General features: G+C 33.4%; 1 protein-coding gene across 1 annotated transcript; it reads right to left on the reverse strand.

The window, feature by feature from the left end:
* Positions 1–2891: 2891 nt before the first annotated feature.
* LOC126709450 (vacuolar protein sorting-associated protein 55 homolog) lies at positions 2892–8053 on the reverse strand. Its single transcript, XM_050409699.1, has 5 exons — positions 7886–8053; positions 4564–4696; positions 4412–4451; positions 3273–3357; positions 2892–3154 (listed from the first exon to the last, which is right to left on the reverse strand). The coding sequence occupies exons 2-5, from the start codon at positions 4660–4662 to the stop codon at positions 2962–2964; spliced, it is 417 nt and encodes a 138-aa protein (XP_050265656.1). The 5' UTR covers positions 4663–4696; positions 7886–8053; the 3' UTR covers positions 2892–2961.
* Between the last annotated feature and the right edge of the window lie 4529 nt (positions 8054–12582).

Genomic DNA, 12582 nt, shown 5'->3' on the forward strand with positions numbered 1-12582 from the left:
ATCACCAAATCCCATCAAGCATATAGATGTTTGCCAAATAAAAGCAGCTGCAGGAAACAGGTTTCTGGATGTGTTGGATCTACTTTCAATCTGTATATGTAATGAACTTTTAGCAAGTATTGCAATTGGTTGATGGTTGATACCTAATTGGACATCCCAGTACTTTTGCTTACAGATTTACAATTGAACATTATGTTGCTTGTCCTTGAATTCTCCTGTGTTTGGATGAATGTGGGGCAGCAGAAGAATGAAACCAATGTGGTTTTATTGACTTTCATATCACAAAACCATTCTTTGGGAATGAGAGACCACAATGCAGAGTGAGAAAAATTGGAAGATAAAAGGCTTTTGATAGAGTTGTAGTTCTCGCTTCTATGATCAGCTAATCTTGATACTTATAAAATTTATCCATCAATTTGTTCCAGTAGTCGATCCTGCCATGTTGGCTAATGGGCAAGAATTGTGAACAAAAACCGTACTCTCTGATTTAGGAATGAGAGCAATAAAAGTGTGGCTACGTTCTGAAAGACCATTGGAGAAAAAAGTTTGCACAACCTCAATCACGTATTCACTATCCATCCTCCAAGGGTGTTGAAAAATAAATAGAGGCATAACTTCCGGCTCCAGCTTTATTAGACTTCATGCTAATTAAGTACAAATTGCTTTATTTCAACTGCATATGAAACCTGTCCCAGGTCGTCATTTTCCTCTTGAGACATGACAATTGGAATAAGGCTTTCAAGTTCTTGGGTACAAATTGTTTGCGAATGTCCTCCCTTGATGAAATTCATTGATGATTGTCAATCTTTAGAAAACCCATATGATTCTTCCTCCTCCTCATGATAGTTAGAGAGGTGAAAGAATTTTGTGTTTGTGCAAGTGAGCAATTGAAGGCTAGCACCACACGGAGGAAGACCTATGGACGGGTTAGAGGTTAAGCAACTTAATTCAGGTCTATTTGGTTTTGTTTTTGGAATGGTCGGAAAGTGCTTAAAGGGGGTTAAACCTCTTTTAGCTGAAATTGTCAAATCACTAAAGAGTTTTAAGGGGGTCTTTGTTTTAGAGTTGAATTTGAAACATTTAGAAAAAGACTTTACAATTCACGGTTCATACTTTATAAATCCAAACTTTTAAAGCACTATTCACTATAATTTCTAAACAATTATAATGTTTTTTTTTAGTTATAACTCTATATTGCTAAAGTTATACTACTAGGCAAGAGTCTTAGTATTCTAAGGGGTCTTTATTTTCAGTTTTAAGGTCAAAATTGAATTTAAAATTTTTAGGAAAATACTTTACAATTCACGGTCTATACTTTATAAATTCAGAATTTTAAAGCATTATGCACTATAATTTCTAAACAATAATAATGTTTTTTTAGTTACAACTCTATATTACTAAAGCTATACTACTAACCAATGGCCCTAGTGTTTTCAACCTAGCCGTTTAGGTTCAAATTCCTCTTCTGTTACTGAAACCTCTAGTTAAAACCCTACTTTTCATAATAGTGCCAAAGAGGCACTAGACCAAAGTTATTTCAAATTTTAATATTATTGTTTCGATAGTGAGGGTGGCACTTCAAACAAGAAATGTTGCAACTTGATATGAATGTATGACCTTTTTATTTTTCACTTAAAAGAGGAGCTCGCCTTGCGAGTTGAAATTAATCACATGCCACAAGGCGACGAGAATTGGGTTAAAATTGGGTTGGGTCCTTGGCAGAGGGCCTTGCATTGTGGTAAAAGGTTCTTCTTCATTTTAAATAAATCTATTTATGGTTTAGATTAAATATTAGAAATCTAAAGGAATTAGATCTAGGAAATAAAATCTTAATCATAAGATGCACTTTCTTTTTTTTTTTTCCCAATAAAATTTCTTGTTCCTGAATTGTTCTTATTTTGAGGTGTGCATATGCTAAGGATGAAAATAAACATTTACTAGCCCCGTTTTATTTTTTTATTGTAAAATATTTTTCAAAAAGTATTTTCTAATATTTGTTTCATTGTAAAATATTGGCCAATCCTAAAAACGTTTAGCAATCAACCAGAAAATGTGTGTAAAGAGACAATTTGCAGCATGGTCAGTTTGAGTTAATCCAATTGTTTTTTTGGGCAAATCGATCGAGTTTGCACCAATCTGGTGATTTGTGCTTGGTGGTGGGCCAGGTTGTGAAATAGGAAAACGTTTTATTTTTATGTTTTAAATACCTAAAAAAAAAATTTTGGAAGCATTTTCAAGAATATAACCAAACACCGAAAAAGAAAACATTTTCTCCAAAAATATTTTTAGTTGAAAACAATTTACATTATAAAATATTATTTTACAACGAAAAAAAATGGAACCTAAGGATCCATTTGCTTCAATGAAGTGTGTTTTTGCATTTTATGTTGTTTGGTACAACGAAAAATACATGTCAACTAAAACCAAACCCAATAAAAGACAAAACATATTTTCAGCTTTTTAGGAGCATAAAATGTTTTAAAAACAATACATACTCAGTAAATTACCATAATGTTGTATAAATTACCGACTTTATACAACTGGGAGTATCCTTTAACCAAATAACTTCATGCTCTAATAAGAAGGCAGGGTGTTTGAGCAATGCCCACTACTTCAAGAACTAGATGTTTTTCTCTGGGTAAAAAAAAAAAAAAAAAGACAGTTCATCACAACTTAGCCCAACCATTTTTAAGTAAATTTTTTTGCTATGGAAAAATACAATCTGGTGAGTGGTAGCAAAGGGCTGCTTCTTGTCTCAATTTTAAAATCAGAGATCATTTGAGACATCTATTGCAATAAAGGCACTCACCACATGAGCAAAAAAATATCAACCTTCATCCAAAAAAAGTACACTCATTCTAACGCAACTGAGGAAGCTCAAGCTCAAGAAATCAAGAAACAGAAGCCTCAAATGTGTAACTTAAAACTGATACTTCTTTACACAAATACAGCAGGGCCTTCTCAGAGTGCATTGTAATCATTGTCACCACCCATCTTAATGTAGCACATTATGGAAAATACAAGTACGAAAAAGGATGAGAGCTCCATTACTAGGGCTCCCCAACCAATAACACCGGCATGCTTCAATATAGCTGGTATGGCAATGCTTCCAACAGCTGAAGCTCCAGTCAAGAACTTAGTCGCATTCACCCAGCTGTTTTCATCATCAAAAAGGATGTAAGGACAAGTTGAATGCTTATTTCAATGGTTCAGCTCATATTAAAGAAAATTGAAAAAAAATTCATTGCTGATTAGTTTTAGAAAAGACTTACGGGCTCTCAGATTCAGACATTACAGAAGAACCATCAGATCCCGCTAAAAACAGCAAAGGCATGGGAAGGAGCACATACATCAATACTGCAAGAGAATAATTTGCATATTTTCAAACAAATAAGCCAACAGGACGAACATTTATATGGGAGAAATCTCAAGCCCCCTCATTCTATGTAAACATTTCACTATCAGCAACTTTGTCCAATTAAAGAACCAAATGACCAAAAATCTTTGCCTAAAACACTCCCTAGCAAAGATCATATCACTTATTATGAAATTAAAATATGAATATTACCATGCATATGCTAGTTATGGGCAACAATGAAAAATATGAATACACTAACAGTTGTGCTTATACAATATAGTACCTTATTTGAGATTAGAAAGTATAACCTATGTCGCAAGGACCAAGTATTGATTTAAAATTGAACGCCTCCAATTTATTATGCTCTAGGAATTCAGGTGAAAGCCTTAACCATCCAAATATAAATTCTTGAACATAATCTAACCATGTGATTAAAACAGGAATGAAATATGAAAAGCTGTATCTAAATTATGTTTGAAAATTCAATACTTCATCTAATAAAGGCAGCAGAGAACTCCAAATATATTCATTTTTAAAAACTAATATGTGAATATAAACTTCTTTAGTGAGAGTACCAATAAATCAATACGTGCAACAGCATAAGTATCCAACATATATCCGTTCCTGCAGTTGCACCTAGTCATGTAGGGAGAGATCATCCTGGTAAACACATCACTTAAAACCCTTTAATATAGGGTAATTTGTTCACTTAACAGTATATTATGACTTTTGTTTTCAAGTTATTTTTTTTACAATTTTATGTAACAAGATCAACCTTAGCGGTTTGGAGAATAGGTGTAGGCATGTCAGCCCTTTAAAGAATTTGATAAGTTAGAACCTCTCTCTCTCATCTTTGAAGAAAAAAATTATTAAAGCACAAAAAATACACAACCCACGAATTTAATATTTTACTTACAACTTACAAGGTCCTGATATAATTATCACATTGATTAAAACCAAATATAACAATTTAAAATTTGAAGTTACAAGCTATAGAGATTAGAGAGCCCCTTGATAACAAACCAATGCTAACACCCAAGACCAAAAACTCACCAGTTAGCATGGGCCACCAATTGTCGTACAAAGCACATGCCTGCAGTATCACATATAATAAGATAGTGATTAGGTTTTGGCACAATAACTGTTTTTTCATCAGTTTGTATTTATAATTCAAAATATGACCAAAAGAAAAGAGCATTACTGACCAATATTTGCAGTACAATCCCTCCAGAGACCAAAATTGCCAAGAAAGCAAGTTTGCCGGATTGCAAGCAGGCACGCACATAACCTGGTATGTCTGCCATAATCAAATTTGCCTTACCTCATAGAAGAGAACAACTGAAACAGAAGATGCTATTAAAGCAGATATATGGAAACTAAAGAAATAAATATTTGAAATAACTAGGCAGATGCAGGGGATGCACGATAAATAAAGTCATACAAGGACAGAAAATTTTAGGAAGCCATTTATTTAGCAAATTCTTAACCGATTTTGTTCGGAAGAACAAATTCATGCCACATTTCAGGTCAAATTTTTAGCAATGTGGATGTAAGCCCAAAGAAAGGAATTTTAGTTGCAGTAGGTTGACCTGGATACTTACTATATATATAGTAAAATTTTCTTGAAAATCAATCTCAAAGTTTTTTAAGTGCAAATGCATATAAAGACATTCACTTGAGAGAGAGAGAGAGAGAGAGAGAGAGAGAGAGGTGGGGGGTGGGGGGCCTTAGATCAAGCAGCCATAAAATTTGTCAGCAAACACCACATAATCATGCTTGGTATTTGTTTCAGATAGCTGTGTTGATTACTGAGTATGAGCAATTAGAACATGAACATTTTGTAATATTAGCATTATTAAAGGCTAAACACATATTGACATCATAAGCAAAGCAAGGCATGAGCCTGAATGAAGTTCAGCATATCTTTTGGAGTTATGGAAGATAAATATAGATGGGGAAAAAAAGAACAATATTGCAAAACTGCCGTGTTCATTGATGCAAAAAACTAAAATTTGATAACATAAATGCATGCCATATTTTGGATTTAAATACATAAAAGTAAATCTAACAAGGCCTTCTGAAATGTTTTTTTTTAATAAGTAGGAAAAATCTGTATAATAAAGCTTCTTTATGCAAAAGAGCACAAAGAAGTCAAAAAGTACAAGGAAGAAAAAAGATAAAAGCAAGGAAAAAAACTTAAATACACGAGAGAAGAGAAGTAATGAACAGAGGGAGGGAGTTACTAGACATGCCCAAGACCAATTAAAAAGAGTACCACTAAAAGAAGCAAGTAGATGGTATTCTGAACTATCTACATCCTTAGATGTCCGCCTATTACGCTCCCTCCGTATACACTACATCAAACACAATGGAACTAAATTCCAAATGTCTGAAGAATGCTTCCCCAACTAATTCCACCAACCAAAAAGAAAATCTAGTACCGTTCTTGGTAAGACCCACGAAACCCCAAAGGATTGAAAAGCAAAACACTACAACCAATGAGCCTTCACACAATGAAGCAACAAATGATCCACGGACTCCTCACAACAATGACACATAACACACCAGTCAACAAAAGTGAAACCCCTATTTCTCAAATTATCACCCGTGAGTATCTTATCCCAAGCTATGGTCCAAACAAAAAAAGAGACTCACCGAGGGACCTTAACTTTCCGAATGTCTTTCTAGGGAAAGACACAAAGAGAGGGCTCACAATTAATTATAAAGTGAATGGATATCAAAATCCCCATTTTTCTTCAACTTCCATCTCATGTGATCACCATTTTTAGTTGAAGGAGTATTGGATTCCGAAGGAAATCCACTACTAAATCCGACTCCCAATCATTTAGATCCCGAGTGAAACGTACATCCCAACTCTTCCTCTCCCCCACCCCCTGCCTTGCCAAGGAAAGCTCTACTGAGGCCTCCCTATTAATGGTAATCTCATACAAAACTAGGAAAGTCAGTTGAAGAGGTTGATCCCCACACAACCTTGCTAGAATTTTACTCTATTTCCCACCCCAATCTCAAATTGAGTATTTTGGCTAAATACTTCCCAACCCATTCGGATGCCATTCCCTAAACCACAACCATACATATTTTTCTCCAAGGAAAAAGGTTAATTTAAAGGATATATTTTTGCCTTACTATGGCCATAAAACAAGAGAATTGAGAGTATAGGGAGTAAGTGAAGACAGAGGAACTAAAAGGAAAATTTCACATGGACATTAGGTGAAACAACAAGCTTGTATTGTAATCTCTAAGGGCCAGTTTGGATGGAGGTGGGAGGGAGGGGGAGTAAAGGGATACCCTTTACTCTCCCTCCCTCCCCCCGCCATCCAAAATAACCATAAGTGCCATATCATGGAAGTCATCACCTCATGTTATGCATTTGTGCCTGTGCTAGTGAATTCCCTTCATTTGTTGACCTATTGTCAAAACTATATTATGCCTAATCACTTCTCTTATAATTGCTTCCACCCAAGGGTATGGCAAGGTAATCAGACCCAAAAGAAGGTTACCCTTCCAAACTCTATCAACATCTGGCATATGCATCCAATGCCCATCTCTTAAACAACATGAAAAAAAACTCCATTCCAAAAAAAAAAAAAAAAATTTCTTTTTTGATAAATCAGTAAGATTTCATTAAAAAAAAACACTCAAAACAAACAGTCCCGCTACAGTTCAAGACAAGGCTCAACAGACAATTCCGGCACAATCAACTCAACTAACAAATATGCAACAGAAGAAAACAATATCCAACTCACGACTCATTTTTCTGCTATAAGAGCTGAGACTACACTTTTTTTTTTTCACAGTATCCACTAACTTCACCAACTACCATGGGGTTATAGATTGCTTTTGGATTGAAGAACAGAGAAAGGTAATCCCCAGATGGAGCAGAGGACTCTGTTTAAGGTTGAACAGTAATCTCCTCCAATAGGAGCAACAAAATTTGCATTACCTAATCAACAACTCTGAAATTAGCAACACAAATTTTCACACACCTACTAAGTGAAAGACTCTAAAATCACCTCTAGTAAGAATGAATTGTCAATGAAATGAAATTACAAATTTTTTTTTTTACCACACATTAATCACCTATCAAGTAATTCAACCACATCTTTCATGGTCAAACTTCAGAAAACTCAAAAATCTAAGACCATACTCAAAAACCCACCTAATAAAAACGCAATTTTTAATAGACAATACCATGTATCATATCATATAAGTTACCAACAAAATTTTATTGTAAATCACAATATATTATTACGCAATCAGGGGAAAATCATGGTGAAAAATGACCCTTTATTCTCTGCTAATTATCCAACACAAACAGTAGTATAATCTGAACTATAATGGAAATTAAAGTAAAGAGTTACAATCTTCGAATCATAACATAAACATAGAATCAGAAAAAGAAGAAGTATTAAGAGAATTAGGAAGAGATTAAGGTCTGGTCAATGGATCTCTAGCAATTAAGTTATTATCGATATAAAGATGCAGAGAAGTGAAATGAGAGCGTACCAGAGGTAGAAGTAGAAGCCAATGTGTTTCGAAATTCGATTCTATAGTATAGGCGTGGAATGTACCGGACAGACAGCCCTGTGTCTGTGTGTTGGCCCTTTTCTCGGATACAACTAAAATCAACGATATCATTCAACAGAACAAGTAATTATATATATATATATATTTTGTGAGTGGTGGATGTGAGGTCTACCCTTGATCAAAGGATCCTAGCGCTAATTCACGTTTGATTATTGGATTCAACCTCACTTTCACACTACTAATCTATTTATTATAAAAATATAAATAATTATTCAAATTATTAAACACAATTTAAAATTATTATAAAAATATAAATAATTATTCAAATTAAAAAAAAATAACATGTAACATATGCATACGTATAGATACACTTAATAAGATAAAACGTGTGGTGATCATAATTATTCAAATTATGATCACTTTTTTTCTTTGTAATTTTTAATAGGATAAAACGATTAGTGATCTTTGTTGTGTAGTGATTTTTATTGAGAATTGTGATTTTTTTTTTAATTTAAATTTTATAGTTCATTAATATTAGATTCTTAGTATTTTGTACTCATTAATAACTCACTTGGTACAAAAATTGAAAAACTTAAATAGATAATTATGGTATGGTTCCCACATAAATTTAGATACATGCCGCAAAATTATATTCTAATTTCAAGTTCTAATTGAACTTTCTTTAAGTTTTACCTATTAATATATATATATATATATATATGTTATGTATTTTTTAAAAATAATTTGATAATTGGACATTTCTGTTGGAAATACACGAAGTGTTAATTAAGACATAATACTTTTAACTACTTTAATTATGTACTCTTCTCTTTGGGAAAAATTGGAAAATAACAACAAATTTCAAACAATTTCGTTAGTTAGCACCATTTCCAAGCTATTTAGGAAACTAAGATCTTGTGCTCATTGGACTCGATTTTGGTGTAGTAAATCAAGTTCTAGGGACTCGATTTCAATGACTGGAACTCGAGTTCCATAAAGAGATTTCAAACCAGAAAATCATGAACAACAAATCAGAAATACACAATCAGAAAAACCAAATCACGAACAACAAATCAAAAAACCCAAATAAAAAAACCACGAAGAAGTTCTACGAACCCAAATCAAACCCAAGAGCGACGACGAAGGTTGGAGGAGGCAGCGGCGGCGAAGCTCCAAGCGAAGCAATCCACGGTTTGGACTGAACCCAAGTGAGGTGAGCAACCCCACGATTCGAACTGAACCCAGGCAACGGCCTTTGCTCTCTGAACCCAGACAGTAGGTTTTATGCATTTTTCTGAATCTTTGATTTGATCCTTAAAAAAAGAAAAATGAAGGAAGAAGAAGGACTCGCAGAACGCTGAAAAATGAAGGAAGAAGAAGGATTCGCAAAGCGCAGAAATTGTCTCTCTTAAGCTCTAGTTCTCAAAGAAATTGAGTTTGTTAGGGTCGAGTTCTAAGAGCAAAATTGAGTTCCTTTGACTCAAGATGTTAGTTTCCTAAATAGTTTGGAAACATTGCTAACTAACGAAATTGTTTGAGAATTGGTGTTATTTTTAAATTTTTCCCCTTCTCTTTAAAAAAAAGTACTCTCGCTAACTTATTAAGCTTGCGAAAAAAATAAAAAATTATAATCCACTTCGTTTGTAAGACAAAAAAAAAAAAAAAAATCAATTTATTTATTGTTTATGTTATTACTATTTTAGGAACAATGAGTCTATGCATACAAAATTCTTCATTACTATTGACATAGTATGTTGTTGTTATTATTATTATTTTTTTTGATAAAAAGGAAAATGCATTAAAGAAAATGTTATGATTCATACGTAATATAGCCAATGTCAGTAGTAGGCCACATGGAAGTAAACAAATAGGTTGGGTCAGGCTGGTTCTAGTTTTATCCAACTAAGCATGGGTAAGAAACGTACCGAACTAAACAAGTTGCATAATAACTTATAACCTTTATTCAATTTTGATGAGTCATATAACCTATGTTGAAGTCCAATTTTACCATGTTTATATGAAAGTGATTTTGATATGATCATAATTTCTCATATTATAAATCATGACAAAAAAACTAGACCCTAACTTTGCTGTTTTAAGGAAGATTGATGGATGGTAACACAAAGGGATAATAATTACAGACTGCATGGGATTATTAGGATAGTTGGAACCTTAGTAACTAAGGATTTAGCTTAGGTCACAGCAAAAAAAAAAAAAGGATTTAATTTAGGACAATTTAGGTTAGATCACATTTTGATTTGGGCTTAGCGGTCAGTCAAATTATTAAATGGAATAGCAGACCGTTTGGGAGACACAAAACACAGCACAAGAGTCCAAAACTGAAGGAACAGTAGGTTGGCTGAATCTGATTCTGGATTTTAGGTAGAGGTTTTGTTCCAGTGTAAAAAAAGACAGCTTTGCTTGTGTGCTGTGTCGGCACCAGAGCTCCATAAATCTTGATTTTGTCCCAATTAACACAAAATATGCATTATTGAGCAGACCAGACCACAACTATTTCTACCCTCATTTTAGGACTTTCTTGACCAGACCAGAACATTAGTGATAGTGAATAAAAGATAATGCATTATTGTCCCAATGAATCTTATCTTAATTTCACTTGGGAGTTCGGATCCAATGAGAGACATGGTTACCACCTCGAACAAAGTTTTTCTCTAAACTAGTTTGAAGAAAAATCTTTCAAACTTGTCATATATTTTTATATTGAGTGTAAAATTTGAAAATCTAACCATTGGATTGCATGTTCTTATTATATCCTTCATCCTTGCAAAATTTCAAAAAGATCAAAGATCAATTGTTATATCATCAAACAAATGTTAAATTTTCAAGTTTTTATAATCTAAAATTGTGTATAAAAAATAAATTCATTGATCAAATAGTAAATAACATCCAAATTGAACGAAATTTGACATGCATATTAAGAACATAAAGAACATGAAATTCAACGGTTAGATTTTCAAAATTCACACTCGAAAAAAAGATATATGATAAGTTTGAAGGGTTTCTCTCCAAACTAGTTTGGAGAGAAACTTTATTCTTACCACCTCTTCCCTTACTTTACGAGAAATTATTATTTACACCAGGAGAACTGTTGATGTGATCCTTCCTGGCCAATGAAATAATGTTATTTATGCAAATGTATGTGAGAGCTTCCTAATTAGCACAAAGACTAAAAAATAAAAATTATCAGATGATGTCACATTTGCATAAATAACAGCATTTTATTGGTTGAGAGGTCAGGGAGAACCATGTCAGCAATTCTCCCAATAAACCTAATAATTTCTCATACTTTACATCACACCACAACTATTTCTACCCTCATATTAGGACTTTATGCATCTAAATTCCCATTGCAAAGATTTTATCCTATTGCAAATTTGATATGTTGACTGCAGAGCTAAAATTCCTTTCTTTACCTTGATTATACCTTTTGTTCTAAATATTTAGTTTGGGTTCAATAATCAATATTTTCCCCTCAAATTTCCATATATATATATATATATATTTCCTCAAATTTAAAAAGAGAAAATTTTAAATGTGTTAATTTCTCATTTTTAAACATATGTGATTAATGTTATTAATGATCTAAACTTTTTTTTCCTTACAATAAATTGGAGAAGAAAGTCTATTCAAACCATTTTTTTTTCTTCATAAAAAGAATTAAATAATATCATAGAGTCTCATATTGATAGCTTAATAATTGTAGGGATGATAGGCCTAGTAGTATATATTGGGCCGAGGGCTCGGATCGAGGACGCTTAGTAGTTTGAGGATAGGTAAACGTTGTTATGGAAGTTAGCATTAGTGAATAAAGAAAGGAGTCTGGTCATAATGGTCCAAGAAGGTGGTCTGCTATTCCAACCATTTTTTTTTCATAAAAAGAATTAAATAATATCATAGAGTCTTAGATTGATAGCTTAATAATTGTAAGGATGATAAGCCTAGTAGTATATATTGGGCTGGGGGCCTGGTTCGAGGACGCCTAGTAGTTCGAGGATGGGTAAACGTTGCTATGGAAGTTGGCATTAGTGAATAAAGAAAGGGGTCTGGTTAGATGGTCCAAGAAGGTGGTCTGAGGAGGGATGCTTCCTCGATTGAGCAAAGCAGAGGTCAGAAGGTGCGGTCTGCTATCCAGAAGTAACGTTCCAAGAGATTCTATTGATAAGGATATATATCGTGAAAGCACAGGACAAAGGAAAGTTATGAAATATCTAAGAGAAAGCTGTTACCACTACATTGAATGCTTTGTAACTAACTCTCTGGCCGCATTAATGAGGAAATGATATCTGAACAGTAATTTTCAGCCTTACAGCTACTCCCAGAGACTTCAGAAAGATGCTGATGGGATAAGGATTAACACCAACAATCTAATCTACATGTAGAGGGTAGAGATGAAAGAAAGAAAATAGTATAAAATAGAAAGAAGACCCTAAGGTAAAGGGATCAAAGAATTAAGAGAAAAACACTGTAAGAACAAGAACAGGACTTGTAACCAAATTCAAAAGAGATATATATAAGAACTGATCTCCTTGGATTGTGCCGAGGACAATTTTCTTTAGATAAAACTAGTTTATCTTTGCTTTCTCGTCATTTGGGCCAACTATAATGGTTGTCTAACTCATTAGAGCCTAGTTTTTTAACCCATTATCTACAAATTT

The sequence above is a fragment of the Quercus robur genome, chromosome 12 (genome assembly GCF_932294415.1).
Source record: "Quercus robur chromosome 12, dhQueRobu3.1, whole genome shotgun sequence".
Classification (NCBI taxonomy): domain Eukaryota; kingdom Viridiplantae; phylum Streptophyta; class Magnoliopsida; order Fagales; family Fagaceae; genus Quercus; species Quercus robur.

Excerpts from the sequence above, each read along its gene's own strand:
- LOC126709450 (XM_050409699.1), bottom strand. The coding sequence starts at position 4,662 with ATGGCAGACATACCAGGTTATGTGCGTGCCTGCTTGCAATCCGGCAAA. Across the intron at positions 3,358-4,411 it reads TTGGTGGCCCATGCTAACTG|TATTGATGTATGTGCTCCTT; the intron begins GTGAGTTTTTGG and ends ATTCTCTTGCAG. Across the intron at positions 3,155-3,272 it reads ATGTCTGAATCTGAGAGCCC|CTGGGTGAATGCGACTAAGT; the intron begins GTAAGTCTTTTC and ends TGATGAAAACAG.